This window comes from Sphaerodactylus townsendi, linkage group LG08 (genome assembly GCF_021028975.2).
Source record: "Sphaerodactylus townsendi isolate TG3544 linkage group LG08, MPM_Stown_v2.3, whole genome shotgun sequence".
Lineage (NCBI taxonomy): Eukaryota > Metazoa > Chordata > Lepidosauria > Squamata > Sphaerodactylidae > Sphaerodactylus > Sphaerodactylus townsendi.
The window spans coordinates 38,719,677-38,740,684 of NC_059432.1; the positions used below are offsets into that span (position 1 = coordinate 38,719,677).

The 21,008-nt window shown below is 38.9% G+C and overlaps 1 protein-coding gene across 1 annotated transcript in view; it reads left to right on the forward strand.

Annotated features, from left to right (window-relative positions):
• Positions 1-21,008, forward strand: part of CFAP46 (cilia and flagella associated protein 46) — a 117,961-nt gene that overhangs the window by 39,811 nt on the left and 57,142 nt on the right. The window contains 9 exon segments of the mRNA XM_048507074.1: positions 1,635-1,847; positions 4,751-4,967; positions 6,369-6,512; positions 8,584-8,691; positions 9,981-10,162; positions 15,909-16,040; positions 19,963-20,131; positions 20,534-20,618; positions 20,702-20,840. Coding sequence (XP_048363031.1) covers positions 1,635-1,847; positions 4,751-4,967; positions 6,369-6,512; positions 8,584-8,691; positions 9,981-10,162; positions 15,909-16,040; positions 19,963-20,131; positions 20,534-20,618; positions 20,702-20,840 — 1,389 coding nt within the window.

Genomic DNA, 21,008 nt, shown 5'->3' on the forward strand with positions numbered 1-21,008 from the left:
ACCCCACTGGTGTCCTTGTCCCTTATTCCAGTGGAATGGGTACCTGTGTCAGCACGCCCCTGCGCTACTTCCATGGTTCCATTTATTCCCCCCACCCCGCCCCCAGTGGATTGCACTGCCATGGACAGGAATATCATGAATTTGTCAAGTTTTGCTATCCAAATTACTGCATATGTATCGGACTTGATACGAACCATTTCTCTCACGAGTCTCTTCCTTGCAATTTCACTGTAAGAAGGCTGAAAAAAAAGCTACTTGTATTGATGACAGAACAATATTGTAACTTCACTCCGAATGATGACATCTGACATACACTGCTCTCTAAAGGAGCAAGCCTAAACACATCTACTCCAAAGTAAATCCCATTTTATTCAATGCAGTTCATTCTGTAGAATGGGTTTTTAGGACTGCAGCCTAAAATATTAGTATGTGATCTTAGTATAAACAAATTTTTTGTCCAATGGATACTAGAAATAGATTTCATACTTGCAGTGAAAAGAAGCAAATATTTCAGACCAGCTTGGAGACATGCATTTGTTAAATAGCAATGACATAAGATGCATGGGCATGCCAATATGAACCTCTGCCATTGGAAAAGTCGCTTGGAGCTATGTGACTGAATGTTTCATCTTTCTAGCAAGTAAAAGCTGAGTGGTTCACTGATCTTTCATGTCCTGGAGGAACCCTGTCATTGTAGATAAATTAGATAGAGTCCGGCAGAAGCTGAAAAGCTGCAGTTCAACATTAAAATAATTAGAAATGTATACACAGTTTAACAAAACATTGCGTGAGAGAAGGATATAGTAAAAGATAATTATTTCATCTTTATATCTGAGTTTCCTTCCACACATTTTCAGCTGTTAATACATGAGGGGAAAATTCTCTTTTTCTCCTTCCAACATAGATACCTTGTTAAGAAAAGCTTGTGCCGTAAAATGCTGTTCAAGCCTGTAGCTAAATGTGGAGTCCCCGTGCACATCTCATCATGACCAGAATATTTGTGGGAAAGGAATGCGAGAAACTGAGGCCCCAATTAGTCCATAAGTGTTACACATTATAGCAGTGGCTGTTGTGCCAAGGGGATAGGGGGTGCACGATGCACTGGGACGTGCCAGTGTGGGGGCGTGCCAGTGGGTTCTGGGGTTGGTGTGGGCATGGCAGGGGTGCAGGGTGCATTCATGCCCTGGGGGCAGTTCCCCCTCGCTCCACCCCTGCATTACAGTTGTGATTTAGCCTTGTTGGTGCTCAGACAAGATGCCCACAAATCACTACCATTTACAGGTCCAGGGTCAGGATTGAGAAGACAATTTGAAAAAAGTTGCTAGGGCCAAATTACATGTGACATTGGGAGTTTTTCTTTCTAAATAGTAGGCACACAGGTCCAGATTTGGATTGAGAATTCTTTCCGTCACTATCCAATATGAAATGATCCCGCAGAGCTGTTGTTTTCTCTTGGTGGCGTACTCATAGGGTATGACCTATATCTTTGCCTCAACAAGGCAGCTCTTTAGAGTTCTTCCACTTCAGGAAATGCCATGGGAGGTATGTAAGTTGCCCTGGGACTTTGGTGTAGGGCGGTGTATAAATGGAATAAATAATAAATAAATAAATAATAAATGTGGTTAATTTCATAGCACGTGGATCAATGGCTTGTCTCAGTATGCTATGGAAAACTTTTTGCGAGCTGCCAAAATTGGAGAAGAATTAAATGAAGTGTGGATTGTACACAATGCTGTGGTATATGTCTTAAATCACAATAAGCACCTCATTGCTTTAAGAAGACAGAGAGATATTGTGGATTCCCTACAGATTCTTTTTAGCATAATTAAGAATACTGAACATTGTGGGTAAGTTCTGCTAGTTTGGATGGGTGCTTCCTTATTTATTTATTTATTTATTTTATGTACATGAGCTCAGAATATCAGTTTAACTTCTGTTTAATAATGCTGTAAGTTTTCTTTTCATTTTTGTTTTTTGGTTGTTTTTCTTGGTATCACTGAAGGACTTTTGTTGGAATTCTATTGTTATGATTATGAGTGCATTTCAGCTGATAAATTTTCCCTCTATTTCTGTTTGCTTTTATCATTCATTTTCATTCATTTTAACCATTAATGGCATATATTTTGCTTTTATCTATCCACATCTCATCTGTTTCAAAAAGGGTTAAGCAAAGCTTTTATAAGTGACAGTAGGGTAGCTGGTAGTCATGAAATGTTATTATGCTTGATCAAAAGAAAAATGTATTATGCGTGCACCATTTACTAGGTACAGAATGCTTTGGCACTTAGCCAGCTCTTGCTGTGTGCAAACAGATTTCGTGCTTATCGTTCACTGTCAATGTTTAGTAATGGAAATCAACTGTATATGTAACCACTATATAAGGTATTATGAAAGATTAACTGATTTGTGATTGTGTTCCATCTGGTTTTTGAAATATGGTTTGATTGTTTTGGTCGTTAGATTTTTGAAAGCCCTCCTGGCCTGAACATTCCTCCAAGGTCAGAATCCAGTAGGGATCACTGGGAAGTTCTGCCTATATTAAGCACTTCCACCGAGAACTTGTACACAGGTTGTGAGCCCATAATGGTCATTTTCAAGTTTATTTATTTTCTTTGTCCTCTTGATTGCCATCTCATAGGCTTCCATAAATGCCCTATAAGATGTTCTTGCAGCTTGATCAAAAGTACGTCGCCACACTCGCTCTAGTTGTCTAAGCTCCCTTTTCATCACTGTAGCTCCTCAGTGTACCAGGGAGCCACCCTGACATGGGAGTGAAGAGGGCATCGGGGTGTGGTAGACTGAATGGCTTTGGAGAGACCTACATTCCATTCCTCCACCAGTTCATTGAGAAAACCGCCAGTAGGCTTCACATTCTGCAGGGCATTCTGGAAATCAAGTGGATTCATAAATCTCAGCAGGCGGGCATAAATAAGTTAAAGTCATAACAGAAATAGTGATACCTTCATGTATAAATCTTATAGACACAAATGGCACCTCCATGGCACAGGTTGCAAAAGTTATTCAACTTGTCTCACAGGTAGTTGTCAAGGGCCACTAAGCCGGACCTCACTTTCTTAGGTTCTAGTGTGTTTCTGCTCTTTCAGATTACAATGTATCTCGCCAACATGGAATAGGGTCATTCCCCTCCTTCACTTTCACTATGGGTAGAGGAGGATACCTTGCCACACGTTGGCTGTCTAGGACTATGGTAGTATTATATCACCCCACTTTTCAAGCATTGTTGGAAAGGACTTAAGACAGGGTGAGAAAGGTTCTGACAGCAATACTAAGCAATTGGACTTGAAGTCAAGGGACTTAACTCTGCTTAAAGAATGGTACATCCTTCTGTGGCAAGGCACTGTTGCATTTGTTCCCTGTTACCACTCAGCTATCACATGAAGAGGGAGGAAGACATCAATGTCAGTTTTCATTCTGATAACAAGAGAGTTAGGATGCATGAGGCTTTTTTCCAAATTGATCACTGAGCTGCTTCTTTTGAAGACAGGACAGTTAGCATATTCACATTTTTTTCACCTGTTACCATAATTTTTTCAGTATATGCCATGTTGAAAAACAAACTTAATGCTGAACTGCATGTGTTTAATTTAAATAACTATCACTCCAATCCTAAGAACACTTTCCTAGGAGTAAGCCCCATAAGATAGACTTGTGTAAAATTCTAAGTAGATCTGCTTAGAACTGCTTGTTTTTCCTAGAGCCACTCTGGCATAGTAGCTAAGATCAGTGGTGGGATTCAGTAATTTAACAACTGGTTCCGAAAGGACTCAGTGGTGGGATTACAACCAGTTCTCCGAACTGGACAAAAAATTAGCTACCGGTTCTGCAGAACTAGTGTGAATAGGCTGAATCCCACCACTAGTTAAGATGTTGGATTAGGACAGGGGTCTGCAACCTGCGGCTCTCCTGATGTTCATGGACTACAATTCCCATCAGCCCCTGCCACCATGGCTGATGGGAATTGTAGTCCATGAACATCTGGAGAGTTGCAGGTTGCAGACCCCTGGATTAGGACATGAGAAAACCAAGTTTGAATCCCCAGTTGGGCCATGGAGGGTTGCTAGGTGATCTTGGGCCAGTCACATATTCTCAGCCCTGGCCCTGGCAAGCGTTTGGATGGGAAACCTCCAAGGAATAGCGGGATCATGATGCAGAGGAACCACCTTTTAACATCTCTTGCCTTGAAAACTCTATGAGGTATCAGTAAGTCAACAGTGACTTGACGGCAAAAAAAAACACTTTTTGCCAGTCTTTTAATATTTAATATGTTGATTTCACTGTTAATATTATAGCAAATTTGTTTTCTGTGTTCTCCCCTCCCCCACAAAAATAAATCCCAAATGGAAAACCTTCAAATGTTACTAGAACTAAGCAAAATGTCACAAAACACCATGTAAAGCTTTAGAGTTCTCCAGAACCTTCCATGATGTTGGATGTTCAAAAAAAGAGAGAGAGAGCAGAAAAGCAAAAGATCGAGGAGGCTATGATTTCAAGACCTCTTTTTTTTTCAATGGATGATGCTGGGTGGATCCAGTATCCAGTTGTATGATCAATTTTGGTCATCTGAGTTGAAGAAGGGGGGAAATGTCAACCTCCATTTGAATACATTGAAAACAGTAGCTTCATTGAATTGAATGGAAACAGTTAAAAAGAGTAGTTGTGTATAACCAACAAATGCATTCATGTGAATTCTTCCTTTGTTTTTTGGTGTGGTGGGGGATATTTTATTTAGGAGCACAACACTTTTGATGACTTTATGTAATGCTCTGGCTCGGGGCCTAATTCTGCCTTGGATTCCAAAACCAGTTTTGAAAACTGATGAAAAGAGATCTCCGGATGAAGGACCTACAAAACGTAAAAAGTTTCCAAAAGTACATGAAAAAGCAGTTCTCATATCCAGTTTGTCTGTGGATTCATCAGGGCTCCCTGACATTAGAGCAGCCTTAGAGGTACACATTTTCTATCATACTGACCTGCTGAGCAGAAAAATGGATTGTCTAGAACAGTGGTTCTCAATCTTCCTAATGCCACGACCCTTTAATACAGTTCCTCATGTTGTGGTGAGCCCCAACCCTAACATTTATCCATTTTACAAATGAAGAAAACTGATGCAGAGAGTCTAAGGTGACCCCTGTGAAAGGGTTGTTCGACCCCCAAAGGGGTCCTGACCCCCAGGTTGAGAACCACTGGTCTAGAATAGAGGTGGCTACTTGCTGAAGGGCAGTATGATTCGACTCCCGGCTATTTATTATCAGATTCATTAACAGTTATAAGATATTTCATGGCAGCGGAATGCCATGGACTCCATCTAAGAGAACCATTTGAAATCCTTCTGCTTTTCCTGGCAAGTGAATAAAGTTTTTAACTATGCCAAGAATGCACAGGAACAACAAGCAGCACAAAGCTTTCTCCTTGTACCATAGTAAACTTACTGAGTGGAGAGCATTGTCAATGCTAGCCAGATAACACATCCTTGCAAAGTCAGGTTGTGATAAGCTGTAGATTGTAGGTTTTCCCTTTTTCTTGCTGTGTGAGCTAGTGTTCATCTTCAACTGGTTTATAGTCTCAGTTTGGTGCCTCTTCCAATGGCCAGTCAAGACCCAAGGGATTAGGAAGAGACCTTGTCTACAAGTCTCTGCTTGATGGTCAACTGTAACCTGTATGTGTTGGGAAATTCAAATATATTCATTTATCTAGTACGCTTGTATTCTTTCTTTTTTCAAAGACAAAATCAAGAAAATTAAGAAATACAAATATAAAAGGTTAAAACTCTGGCCAAAGGAAGGTGCCTTCTTATTCTTCCTTTGCTCTCCTCCAGAGTGATTGGCCACGAGTGTAGTTCAAGAAAGGCTAATGGAAGGAGCCATGGCCCTCTGCAGAATGGCATCTTCAGGACCCATATCGTGGCCCAGATATGATCAAAAGGCAGGGATAGTTATGGCATCACAGTGCTAGGAAGCCCAATATTACCCATTCCAAGAATGAGTTGGTTTCTGGAAATCTTAGATGGTATAAGAAACTATTTAAGGTACTGGCCATAGACTTCCAGTTGGCCATCATTTTGAAATTTACAGTGGCAAAGGAAAATATTGTTTTCCCTTCCATCAGGATATATGTCATCCATTGTTGTCTAATAGATTGTTTTTGACTTTGAATATTTTGTTCAATTTATAATTATTTGTTTATTCATATGATTGTTGCCTAGCCAAAGTCCAAAGAACAATTTATTAATGTCGTAAGCACCAGCATGCATTTCTAGGAAAGGCATACAATATACAGATAGGTGGGAACATAATCACATATTATGATTTGCCTTTAGTAGTTCAACATTTGTAAATATTTGCCTTTAGGTGTGTGAATTTGCTATGAATTTGCCAAGTGGAAGTGATGAGCAAGTACCTATTGCTGTACGTCAACAGATTATTGCTACCTGGGTGAAAGCGAAACAGTTAGTTCAGCATCAGATTGGAAGTCGGCATGGAGCAGAAGATGAGGTGAATTTGTCAGTGTATAAGGGAACATATTTGAAAAATAACACTGCTAGATGGTTCATTATACATATAAATTTCATTGTAGAATGAGGGCACGGTCTTGCCTCCTGTGTAAACAGTGCAGTGTGGCTTTTCCTAAAGCTCCAGTTTAACCTCCCATCACCTGCCATTTCTCATCCAAACCTTGTGTGCTCTTCCAAGCCAAAGATGCTGTGACTCTGTGGGTACTTTACTTTAAACCAAGGTCCTTTTGTGCTTCATGTTAGATGGTTCAGCTACAGGCTGTAATTCAGACCTCTTTGTACTGCTTTGTTCATCCTTCTTCTGACAGCAACCTGAAGAAAAGGCCCAGAAGTACTGGAGATTTGGTTCTCTTTTATTGTAACAATACCAAGCTACACCAATGTTGCCAACCATAAACAGGTGTAAAATTATGTAGAAATTTCATAGTTTAGATTAAAAATATTTCCACTGTAACTGCCAACTTCTTGATTCTTGTAATTAATTTCAGAAATGTCCACACATTTCAGATTGATTTTTGCTGCAACTAGTTAATTGCAACTTGTTTCCTCTGTATCTGATTGGGAATATTTGGATGACATGCACAGGGACCTTGATTTAAATAATTTGCAAAGAGGTGATGAACTGGGGTCAGCCCATTAAATTGATGCTTTATAAAGAACTGCTAGACATCCTTCTCCGCTTTAAATATGCTGACTTTTTAAAAAGAAAAACTGGTATTTGATCAGCACAGTTGAATGTTTACATAGGAAAATGGTAATTTGGTGCCAGGCCCAAATAATTTTAGGTCTCATTGTTAAAACTACAATAAATAGTAATTTCAGCATGGCATTCAAAACTTTCATGATAATGTTTTGATCAGTTGTTTCTAAAGCCCTAAAAATCTGATCCTGGCCCATTGCAGTCAGAACATTTAAAACGTCTTTTAGATATTTTAAAAAGAACTATTTTGGCTTTTTTCTCCTGCATAGTCCGGGAAAATAAAGCATTTCAGGCCAAAGCTGTTCTATTTTCCTGCCTGTTGCTTACAGATTGTCAGTTTCATTTTGTTGTGACTGCCATTTTGTGCTGCTACAGAGATTCTCTGTGCCACCAGCCATCTGTTGAACATTTACAACAGAGGTTGCTTGCAGCTCATCCATTCGTGATTTCACCATATAAAACACATAAATAAAGTTAGTTTGGACTGGCGATCCCACAGACATATTGCTTTTCCTTTTTTTGTTTTGTTTTCAATGAGACAATTCTCATTGAAAACAAAATAAAAAGGGGGAAATGGCACATCTGCGGGATCGCCAGTCCAAACTGACTTCATTCAAGTCTTCTTGTGACTGGAAATGAGTATCCACTCAGCAGGGCTAATATTTTGGGTTGAGGACACATTCTTCCTTGGCTGTGGAGCTGAAAATGTGCTACTATGGCAAGCCAGCTGAGGGCATGAGAACAGAAAGGAAAAAAAATTCCTGGAAGTTCTTTGTAGGTAGACCTGGCTACTGCCAGAGAATGGGCTCCTCATCTCTGCAATGTCAGCATCACTCTTCAGGCTAGCATGCGGGCAGGGATACCTGTGAATATGCACTCCCCCCACCCCCACTATGCCAGGGTGGTATGGTAACAGTGGAGCTGAGTGGACCTTAGTCAACTTCCACTGCCTGTTCAGCTCCCTTGTGCTAGCACAGCCGGCCTCGGAGATATGCCACATTTTCCATCCCCTTTGTGGGATTCTGCCGGCGTTTTTCCTCCTCTTTTTAGCTTTTTGCCATCCCTTCCCGCCAGCCCAGTCAGGATTGGACTGTAAATCTTTTGATGCTTTCAAGGAAGTTATCTCATTTGACTGCAGTAAACTCATGCTGTTTAAATGTATCCTGAAAATAATTAATGAAAATTAGAGCAGATTCAAATTGTGTAAAGAATCTATCTTCATTCAGTTTACATTCCAGTGCATTCCTTAGCAGAGGTAAACCATTCTGTTCCCCTTGTCTTTAGTGGTAACTCTGCATTGTTTGTTATATGCAAAATAGCATCATAAATTTTAATATTTTTTCTTATCTAGACTAATGATGAAGGACCATGTTCCATGACAAAAGTTTTTATTGGTTTGGAAATGTACTCATGCATTGGTTGGGGTCCCATGGAGTTTACACTTCCCAATTTGCCTCAGGTATATCTGTCTGTCTGTCTGTCTGTCTAAATTTATTCATATATTATAGCTATTAATAGAATTTGCCATTCGAAAATATGTTTGTGTAGGGGGTCCAGTTTCTAGTTTGATTTACTAGTGTAGCCATCAATCGCTGAAAGATTTTTTTAGCGGATTCATTAACTGCCTTTTAGCTGATTAATCAAGTAATTTCATTACCTTTGGTTTAAAACTATTATCAAAAGAAAACCAACTTATAGCATTTGTCTGATTTGAAAATAGCTGAAAATATTGTCATTTCCAATAGCAGTAGCAGTAGTGGTAAATATGGCTTCAGCCATAAACATGTGCAAAACGTTAATCAAATAAAGCCGTGGTATATTGATCAGTGCGGGTCAATTTTAATCAATGAGGGCAAGCTTTCATGGATGAATTAAGGGCGCAGTCCTATCGTTCATGTTTTTAATTTTCTGTGTGAAGCCCTTAGGACAATTGGTTGTTGTGGGTTTTCCAGGCTGTGTGGCCATGGTCTAGTGGTTTTAGCTCCTGTCCTTTTGCCTGCACCCGTGGCTGGCATCTTCAGAGGCATGTCATGGTAAGATGTGTTTTGTAATAAGGTGTTTGTCATCTTAACTTGAGATGCCTCTGAAGATCCCAGCCACAAGTGAGGACGAAATGTTAGGAGTTAAAACCACCAGGCCACAGCCACACAGCCAAGAAAACCCACAACAGACAATTGATTCTGGCCTTAGGACAATCACTGATCATTAGGACAATACCCTTAGGATAATCACTGATGGCTTGGGGGTTGGATGTCATCAATATATGGATGATGCTCAGCTCCTTATATCCATATTCCAATCTCCTATTGATATGGTAGAAGTCCTGAATAACTGCCCGGCTACTGAGGTAAATTGGCTAAAAGTGAACAATTTAAAATCCTGAAACAGAGGTTAATGCTGGTTGGGAAAGAGGAGACCTTGAAGTATGGCATGCACTTTTGATGATCAGTTGACCTTTTTTCTTCCTCACATTTCCTTCTTGCATTCTTATGAAATCTGGGCTTATCCTATATTCTGAGCCATCTTCAGAAACATTGTTGAGACTTTATGTCGTCTCAAAACTAGGCAGAGAGAAGGTATGATGCTTTTACATTTTCAGATGAAATAGAAAAGATTTACAGAGAAAGTAATTTTCCTTGAACCGTTACAACAATCCACCATATCTCATTCTTTCATCTGTGTAAGGCTGTATGTGCTTGATGTTAATATGGATGCAGGTAAAGGTTCTTATCCTGTCACCTTCTGCAGTTGTTCAGAATGGCTTTAGAATGCAATTGGCCAGATCAGCTGGTGGAGCTTCAGACGCTGACCAGGCTTACACATTTTGCACACATGATCCATGACCATGAATTAGTGATGACATCTTCTCAGAAGACTTTGGAATTAGATGATAAAACACTGTATAGCACAGATGCTAATAAACAAAGAACGTAAGTTAATGGGTGGTTTGTACGTTATTTTTTAAAGTTAATCAGGCATGATTAAACATTTAATTTAGGGTTTGACCCAGATGCAACAGAGCCCATCTTTTCACCAAAGGTAAGAGACTGGAATTAGCTGGAAGGAAGATGCAGCCCTACCAGAGTGCAAATTCTCCACCCTATTTCCATTTTCCTGCAGTTAAGTGAGACGTGGGCACTGATATGATCAGGTTTGAAGCAGCTATCAGGAGATCCCAATTAAGTAGGGAGCTTGATTCCCCTTGACAATGGAGGGATAATTTGCTTATGTAACAGATACCGTATATACTCAAGTATAAGCCGACCCGAATATAAGCCGAGGCACCTAATTTTACCACAAAAAACTGGGAAACTTATTGACTCGAGTATAAGCCTTCGAACTTGACTCAGTAGCAGCTAAAAACAGAAGATTTGGGAGCAAGATGAGATAGAGTTGCCTAACAGAGTTTGCATTAGGGATGAGCAGCTTTCCAGCAATCTAGGAACACAAATGAACCACTGTTTTCTTCCAAATTTTTCTTCCAAATTTTGGGATTCATAGCTATGCCAGCCTAAACTTTGCTCCAGAGAAAGTATTTGTCTTCAGCTACATCAGTATTTGACAGTAAACTATGAAGAATTGTATTCATCTGGAATACAATGCAACAAAAACCCTTAGGAGAGAAGTACCTTGGTTTCTTTTAAAAACACACACACACACACACACACACACACACACAACCTAGTTGTAATGCTATGCAGGCTGTCCTTACAGCTTGTTTTTATGGTTCTCTTGTGAGTTAGAAAAAAAGCAGCAACATGCTCACAGGATCCCCACAGCAGCCCCCAGCTCCGGCCGCCATCTTGGAATTACCGTATATACTCGAGTATAAGCCGAGGGGGGCTTTTTAGTATTAAAAATGTGCTGAAAAAGTCGGCTTATACTCGAGTATATACATATATATATATACATCATGCATATATACATATATATATACATCATGCATATATGCATGTACCAGTCTTTGGGGTCATTATTTTTCTTTTCAGTTCCTGTAGTATGTGCCATTGATTTATCGTTTTCTAAATTTATTTTGTTTTTAACCCTCATCATACTTTGCCCACAAGATATCTGTGTACAAGCTTTGTCATTCTAGAATATTGCTTAGTGAATAAAAGAATAAAAGACTGCAAGATTTGCGACCTCAGATTCAATGATGAATATAACATTTAGTGCAATCCTAAACAGTTATACTTTCCGAATTCCTTTGGCTTCAGTGGCCTTAGAAATGTATAACTGCTTTTGATTGCACTGTTTTGATGCTAGAATACTTCATACTGTTATGAAGCTTTATATTGAAAGGCCAATATTAGGAAAACTGGATGTATGCTTGTAGAATTTCTGTCAAAACACAGAACTTTAGTGCCCTCTAAAGTATACAATGATTGTTGCATTGTATTGATTGTAGTAAAGGATAGAAGTAGGCTCAAGGTCAAAATATGTATCTTCTGCTTATCTCCTACTCAGTATTTTACATATAGAGCTGCTTTTCTTTGTAGGGGAAAAGAATAGGGAACTTTGTATCCCATGAAGTTTAGCCTTCATAGATCTGTTGGTTTATTAGAAATGGTTGTATTTTTCTTTTTATTTCACATGTATGCCTTTCTTCAAACTAACAGGCAAATGATTTGGGGAGGGAACTGAATTGTTAATATGGAATCCTTCATTTTTCAAATATGGGTTATTTTCATAAGTATTATTTGTGTTTCCTAATTGGCCTGATTTTTCCATATATGACAATATGTGGCAGTTCAACTTGCAAGCAGTCATCCCAGGCTTTTGTTTACTTTAAGTTGGTTTACCGTGTTCAGAAAGAAATGCTCTGGAGGTGTTTTACAGTTGCAAGAAATGTAAAAGCCTTTTTATTTATTCTTGGGAACTCACTCTACTAAATTACAGTTGCCAACCAATGTCTGATGCCCTGCAACCATTAGGATATTGGGAATCAGTGACATGGGAGGGTGCCATTGTGCTGGCATGATAATGTCATTTCGGGCCTCAACCCTGAAGTGATGCATACTGCTCTAGGATTCAGTGGAACTCTGTTGCTTTACCATAGAACTTTCACTGAATCCTAGGATGGCATGATGTTACTTCCAAGTTCAGCATGTATATGACATCACACCATCATTGCTATTGTGATCTTTTTACTATACTTACTCCCACCAGCCTCCTAGGTGATGAGGGGAGTCATGAGGAGACCTCCTGCTGTAGCAGGAGATGTGGCAAGCATATACTAAACATATAGAGAGAAGGTTAAGGTTTCTACCTGTGCGGCTGACAGGAAGTAAGACAAAGAAGAAGCAGGAGATGCAACCAAATAGTTTTATAATCAAGGCTTGCCAAACTATTTAGAATATATTTGAGTAGCAAAGATTGAAGCAAAGATTTAAAAGCTTGTTTTGAAACGGCAAATTTCATGACAAGCTTTTTTTGAAACTTGTTTTGAAATGACAAATTTCATGACAAAGATTGTTTTGAAACGACAAATTTCATGACAAAGATGTTTCAAACTGTGATAGTGGTATTTACCATTTTATTGGTATACAGTTGCATTGAGGGTTTTGCAGCTGTTCTAGATTGTATGCAGATGGTATATATTCAGACCTCCTTGGTAATGGCAGATGCGTATCCTATTGAGGAAGATACCTTTATCCTTAATTCTGTAGAAAACTACAGAGCAAAAATAGAGAAAAGTCACTTTAAAAAATACTTAGGACTGAGGGAGCATAGACATAAAATTATTACCAGAAATACATTCATTTGAGATAGTCTCCCTTTTCTTCACGTTGCAAGGAATTTTTAAAAATCTCGATGAAAGCTATGATCCCTGACCCTCTGCTGTAACAAAAGCCAGCCTTCCAAGCTATAGCATCGTACAAGTTGAAAATAAAAATACTCAGGCTAGGACGGAAAGGCTGCTAAGCGTAAATCTGCTGGCACTTCAGGCGGTTACTTTAGGCTTTTGCAGATGGTGTCCAGAATGGCCATGTGCTGCTTCAGCCAGAAAACCCACCACTGACATTTATATAAATGGACAGCAAATTTCAGTGTGAATTCAGATGTTCCAGATTCCCGTACAAATGTAATAGAATTAGCCATCTTAGTAGTTAGAATGATTTAAATTAATATTTTATACATGAGCAAGTCCTGAATGATACGATAGTTGCGATATTTCTTAGGAATATTTATATTGTGTTAAGATTCAAGAAGTGGTTGCAGTTTTGGCAAAAGGGATACATTTAAATGTTTAATTCCCTCTGCTTGGAGAAATTCTATCGTTGTCCCTGTTTTTAAAAAAGGCGACAGCTTCTACCCTTCCAATTATCGCCCAATTAGTCTCCTCTCAGTAGTGGGCAAACTGTACACAAAACATCTTCTAAACAAACTTACTGAGTGGATTTCATCTAATGACATTGTTGGGAAAGAGCAGATAGGATTTCAACAAGGGAAAAGTACTCTTGACCACTGCCTGGTCCTAAGCAGGTTAGTTTCCAAATATAGGGCAAAAAAGGCCCCCTTGTACACTATTGACATACAGAGGGCCTTTGATTCTGTTAATAGGAACCTCTTGTGGGAGAAATTGGCAAAAATGGGGACCAATTTTTTTCTTAATAAAAACCCTCCATACAACCACCTCTGCCCAAGTTAGATGTGATGCAGAGGGACTATCGACCACTAAAATTGAAGTCTGTAAAGGTGTTAAGCAGGGTGTGTGCTGGCCCTGACCCTTTTAAACTTTTCTTAAACGATTTGGTTCCAGTATTAAAGGAGGTAAATGGCCATTCTCCTACCTTAGCTTTTATTCCAATTCCTCTTCTTTTATTTGCTGTTGATGCAGTAGTACTATCGCGCTCGAGAGTAGAACTGATGAGACTATTGAAATGCTGCCTAGAATATTTTATGTATAATGACCAGCAATTAAATTTTGATAAATCCAAAATAATGGTTTTTACCTACAAGTGGCAACTGAGTAGATGGGAACTAAATGGTAACCAATTTGAGCAGGTCAAATGGTTTAAAAATCTAGGCCTAAATTACCATCCCCAGGCCTCTTGGTCAACTCACAGATCCCAGGCCATTACAGCAGCTAACATTAATGCTAATGCCGTCCTGCGGTTTTTCTATGGTAAGGGCAAGGGATATGTTCCTGCTGCATTGAAGTTATTCAATGTTAAGATCTGCCAGCAACTCCTATATGGAATCCCCATATGGATTGAGGCCTGGAACAGAGACGTTGAAAGAGTACAATTGTGCTTTCTTTATAAAATCTTTGGTCTCCCTCACTCAGTTCCTTATGAGGCACTTTGCCTGGAATCAGGCCAGCATTTGTTGGTAACTAAGGCTTGGTCACTGGTGTTCAAATTTTGGGTTTGGACGTGTTTTAATCAAGATGCCGAGAGCTTTTCCTAGCTGGCACTAGCTGGCATTCGTGCCACCAAATGGTGGAATTGTATTGAAAAAAAGCTACATTCCTTGGGGATGTCTCTTGATGAACTGGCCATGTTATCAAAACAAGAAATTTATCTTGCCATCAAAAAAAGACTTTACCAAAGAGAATTCCTTTTCTTGTTGAAGGAAGTTGACAAGTTTTGTTCTCCCCTCTATTTGGGAATTTCCCTCACCAACTTAACTGTTGCTAGCTATCTCCACATTTTAATTGAGGCCAGATGGTGCAGAGGCTTGACCCTGGCCAGATGTAATGTGTTACCCTCTGCTCTTAGACAGGGAAAGGGCTTGGGAACTCCCCATCATGAAAGAACGTGTTCCAGTGGAACTGGGTGTGAAGAGTTCTTCATGTTCTATTGTGTTGCCCCCTTTACATCAGGCCTAGGAGCAAATATTTAGAACCCTTACTGATGGGTCTTGAGGAGTATGCTGATAACCAAAAATTATATTCCTTTTGAATGGGGATTGTGATTGCATCCTGTGAAGTATAAGGTCAGATTTTTCTGCAAACTTGGGTCCCTTTTCAGATTTCTCGAAAGATCTGAATAGCTGGTTCACAATTCCAGTTACCAGGTTTAAGTATCCAAAGATTTGCCAATGTCACTATTAGATACAGAAATAGGGCCATATTGGTTATGGGGACAAAGTAGAGGGCAAATAGTAAGCAGAATGAGAGCCTGCTCTTTATGCATTTAAAAAGGTATGTGGTATTTGGTAAGGTATGCTATTTAAAGTTTCTGATCCAAGCAAAGTAAGGCATTGTATTGTCGAAGGCTTTCACAGCCGGATTCAACTGGTTCTGGTGGGTTTTCCGGGCTATGTGGCTGTGGTCTGGTGGAGCTTCGCCTGCATCTGTGACTAGCATCTTCAGAGGTGTATCACAGAGGGAAGTCTGTTACACACTGTGTCCAGAGAGAAGGCTTCCCTCTGTGATACACCGCTGAAGATGCCAGCCACAGATGCAGGTGAAACATTGGGAACAAGATCCACCAGACCAAAGCCACACAGCCCGGAAAACCCACCAGAACCAGGAAGTAAGCCATTATTTAAAAAGAAATTAAATGCTCAGACTTCACTGATTTGTTCAAATAATCTGATTCTCAGAACTTCCCAGTGGTGGAAACGCCTTTAATTGGGACATGATTAGTCCGGAATGCCATACTTTGAAAGTCATATTTTTAGTGTATAATAAAATCAGCTGGAAATGATTTTGCGTTTTCTGTCCAGGAATGATTACACGGTGAGACAAGAAATGCTAAGTATTACTGCTTGTACGCAAGGCAAGAGTTTAATGGAAAACTTGGCAGGAAAAGAACAATTACGTTTAGTAGCATCGAAATCCTTTGTTAAAAGTGCAAGGTATGTTGTATATATTGGAACACTGTAAGATAGTTTAGAAAAGTTAGTTTAGAGAAACTTTAACTCTTATAAAATAACAAATATATACATCCAAGTAATATATGAAAAATTCTGCACTGAAAGTTAATGACAAGAACCTATAGGAATGTGTTACCCACATAAAATATTCATGGATATGTTAAAATAATGGTATTTTGGAATATAAATGATTGTAGGGGATTAGTTAGTCTTAATGACACATATACTACTGCAACTTTTGTATTTATTACAGTCTTAATTTTTTAACGTCTCTTTCTTGTCCTTGGACCAATAGGAAAACTTGTAACTGTTCAATACTATACAGGCAAAAATGTTGAGAATCACTGCATTTGTAGTTGAACAATGTTCGCTGGAAGAAAGAAATGACTCAATGTTTTCTTTTAGCATCAACTACTAATAAATAAGGAACAAGATAGGTTAATAGATTGTTATTACATAAATTAATGGAAATATTAGGCTCTGTTTATATATTTAAATACATGACTGAAACCAGTATCTGCTCTATGGGAGCTGGCAAGAAGAGGTAAAGCAGTTGCTTTTGTGCCGCTAGTGAGATCAAGAGAATTCACAATACAGTATATATGTTCGTTGTGCAGAAACAATCCCAAAAGATATTGCTCCCGTTCATTTCATTAGCAGGTTTTAATTTCAAGCTGGATGGCAAGAACTAAACCCATACTGCTACAACATACCTCCCCTCAACATCAGATTGTACCAATGAAACTTTCCAATTCTATAAAAGATTTATATGCCATACCCCTGGACTGTTCAGTAATGAGACTCTGTATTCAGATGACTTCTTTCTTATGAAACGACATTAGGGGAAATACTTCTATTGCCAGAACTAAGATTTAAGCACCAAAACACTTTCCATTATGCCCCACATCATATCCCACCGCATCACACAACACCTCCCCTGAACACCAGTTCCCAAAGGGGTGGGGTAGGCCTTCACTTAGGTCAAAACAACCTACACTCCCTGGTGCTGTGGAAAGCAACAGCAAGTGGTTGTTGAACAAGCAGATTAGGCTTTGCCTGTGAAATGAAACTAAATCAAAAGCAGCCAGGAGGGAGGGAGGAGGGAAAGAGGATTTCACGTCCCGCCCAGGACACATGGCAGGATCAAACCAGAACTGGGCAGATCAGGACAATGTAGTATAATTCTAGTGTATTTGTAGTACATAATGGTAAAGGTTTAAGTTATTACATGCTACAATTGGAAATTGAGCAGCATCTTTAAATATAGATCAGTGGTTCTCAACCTGGGGGTCGTGACCCCTTTGGGGGTCGAATGACCCTTTCACAAGGGTCACCTAAGACCATCAGAAAACAGTCTTTTTATATTTTATATATAACAATTTTATGGTTGGGGATCCCCACAACATGAGAAACTGTATTAAAGAGTCGTGGCATTAGGAAGGGTGAGAACCACTGAAATAGATGCAATAGATTTTTGCAGCTGGTATAACATATGTACCAACGGTCAGTCCAGATGTTTTCTATGAGAGTCTTTAAGTGTTATGGATTTCCAATGGAGATATAATAACTGAATATAACATGAACCACAAACTGGATAGATTTAGTGAAAGTAAGACACTAAAAAATTTGCAGAATCTTAACATCAAGAAAATATTTGGAGATATAAAGTATCTAAATGACTAAGTTTTCTTTATCACAGAAAATATTTATTATGTATTCAAGAATTATAACATATTGAAGAAGTTCATTTAAGAAGCCATAACGTATATGGATTCTAATTTGTTATATTTTTAACTGGAACATGATATTTATAAGACAGAAATTTTGGAGAAATAACAATTTAATACTACATTATATTGAAATTAAATGAAAATATGAACAAGAATATTGAGCTTTCTTTAGAGACAAAAATACATCAGACATTTTTAAAACCATAGTTTGGGAACCCAGCAAAACAAAATACAAAAGGGTCAGACTGTTATTTCTGCAATTGGATGGTGGGTAGAGAGAGACAGGAAATAATAGATGGAATACTAAACAGTAAATTGAAACATAAATGAAACAGGAAAATGAAAAAGATGCTATATTTAAAGTATACCTATGCAGCTTATAAGAAAACAATTATATAAAGAAAAAAATCTGGACAGAACTAATAAGGACGCCAAAATGCTGGCTTACAGTGGCAGATATACAAAAACCAGAATTCATTGCTCTCAGAAAACAAGACAATGGAGAGTTCTGAAACACCAGTTGATTAAAAGATATCTTAGTGCTTCGTGTAAATCTGAGCAGCCAAGTCAATGAATTTTTAATTGAAACATTTAATTTTACTAAAATGAGGAGAAGCAGATAAAAGTTTTCTAGGTAAACCTATAAAGAAGTGGTGTTCAAAGTAATGAACAGATTAAAGACTAGCAAAAGGCCTGGGTAGCTAGACTGCCTTATTAGAAAACTTGAAATATGAATAGAACCTTTAACAGATACAATTAAAGAAATTTTCTCTAAGGAGGCTATTCTTCATCCATGGAACAATGTAAATATTTCAGTAACTGTTCAATTTAATAAAAGGTGAAAGATTTATATGATCTGAAGAGAAACCAGCTGGGTAACAGTGTCTGGGTGAGGGAGGCTTGGGGTAGAAAGCCAGGTTGACACGTATGCCTCTCCAAGCTCCCAACCCTACACAGTTGGCCAGAAGACTTGAAGCAGAAAGTGTCTCAGAGGATTTTTGTATCCTAACTGCTTTCTTCTCCAACTCCTTTCCCTCACTGACTGTGGGAGCTTGGAGCAGAAAGCACCTGTGGTACACTTTTTTCTCCAAGACACTTCTGGCCAGGTTCCATCTCCGGCAGCTTTCTGAGGTGGAGTGCCAATCCAGGAGATATGCAGGGCAGCAATGTGGGCTTCGGCTGCCATGTTGATACAACACTATGCACTGGACCTGCTGGAAAGAAGAGACACAGTATTGGGGAAAGCAGTGTTGCAGTCACTTTTTGCTTAACCTGTTGTTTGTTGTATGTTGAGTTCAATAAATATGTTGTTCAGAACTCATCCTCCCACCTCCATTATGAGTAACTTGTTAGAATCCCAATGTGGGACTGCACAGCAGACCAGTAAGGAAGAGAGGGTTGCACTTACCTCTAATTGATGTTCAATGAAGTCTTCTGTGCCAGCACACATTCCTTTCCTCCTGCCCCGCTTTGAGTTCTGGAAAGGTGGTTCTTGTAGCAGCTTAGGTGAAACTGAAGGAGAAGGCATCAGCTGTTGGTCTTGTTCCATTAGGAGGGACGCAAGCACACAACCAGCAGCTGTTAGCGTGCTCTCTTAGGTTAAAGCTTGAGAACTTTCACCATGGCTTGTTCTGCGCATGTACAGTCTCAATGTGGGATTACTCAGAAGACTTCGATGAACAGCAATTACAGGTGAGTGCAACCCTGTGTTTTTATTAGGGTTTTGAACTGAGACAGCCTTTCACTCTGCAAGCTACTGTCAGTGTAGCTGTGTTTTGTATGACTTATTGGACCAAGAATGAAATACTGCAACAACAATTAATCTATGCTTCTAAACTGTTGTAGAATTCTGGCAGTGAGTATTACTCTCAAGGAAATTTCATACACAGTTTATCTGCAATTAGTACCACCTAAAAATGTTTAGAGAATTGTTTTAGAACAAATCCACAGGGACCAATTTTATAACATTGTATCCAAATGAAAATACATGGGTGCATTTTTAAATAAGGACAGATAATCTCTATAAGGCATTTTTTATTTACAGATAAACAGGTCAAACTGTGATATAGTGAAGACACACAGAGTGAATACTGGGTTGGTTTCATTGTAATTGTAGCAGATATCTACTGTATGATACAAGCATATGATTATTGTGCTTTTTTTCTCCTTCAAAGTTATGCTGGAGCAGCAGGAAATCTTTCTCTTGCAATGTTAGCAGCTAGACACTTCTGGAACTCATGTTTACCTTTCATTGCTTCTCCGTTAGACAGACAACAGCTTAAAAATCCCACTGAAATCATTCTCAAAAACATCATTAAAGCAGCAGAAGCCAAAAATAAACAGGTAATGAGTAACAAAAATAAGCAGGTAATGAGTAACAACATCAAATGGGTAGCCCTGTTTGCTCCTACAGCAAGTAAACAATAATTTAAACTGGAAATAGAAACCTGAAGACTAGACCCTGGCTAGTTAGTACATCTTAATATGTGAAATCTTAGCAGGAGGGTCTGAATTTGCTAATGGGGAGGGCAGTCACACCCCCCCCACCAAATATAAAGAAGGTAATTTTACCCTTCCATATCTTCTTGATTCCTTGGCCTGCAGAATTTCAAACCTTCCTTGATTTCTATCATTAGCGTTCAACTCCTGTCTAGGCCCATCAAGAGGTGTAATTTCTAGCCAATTTATATTGCTAACCATGCAAATGCATGAACATTCTTTTCATCTTCACCGGTCATTATTTAGGGCACAGAACATTTGCTAAATCTGCATCAATGGCCTACAGCTGAATTTCAAAGCAGTAGTTCATCAGACAGTCATTTTTATCCAGGTAAGTTCTTTTTATGACAATTTTTTAGCAAGCTGACTGCACTGATTTTAAAACATTAAATATGGCTTAATTGTATTTTCCAGGTGCAGATGAGGATCTGACACTAAGAACATTTTTGTATGTATTATTATTCCAAATGTATGCTGATCAGAATGACTGGGAAGCAGGCCTTAAAGTGTTAGATGAAGCTGTTCAGATTCTTCCTCGAACTAAACACAGACTGTGAGTAGTTTGGATTCTGTTTGCTTTTTTAAAATACCTATGGTTTGTGGTTGTGTTGATCATGCAGTGCAATCATATCTATGTTTACTCAGGAGTAATTTCTATAATGTTAAATAGTCTTACTCATAGGCAAGTGCACATAGTATTGCACCCTTAGACTTCACAGGA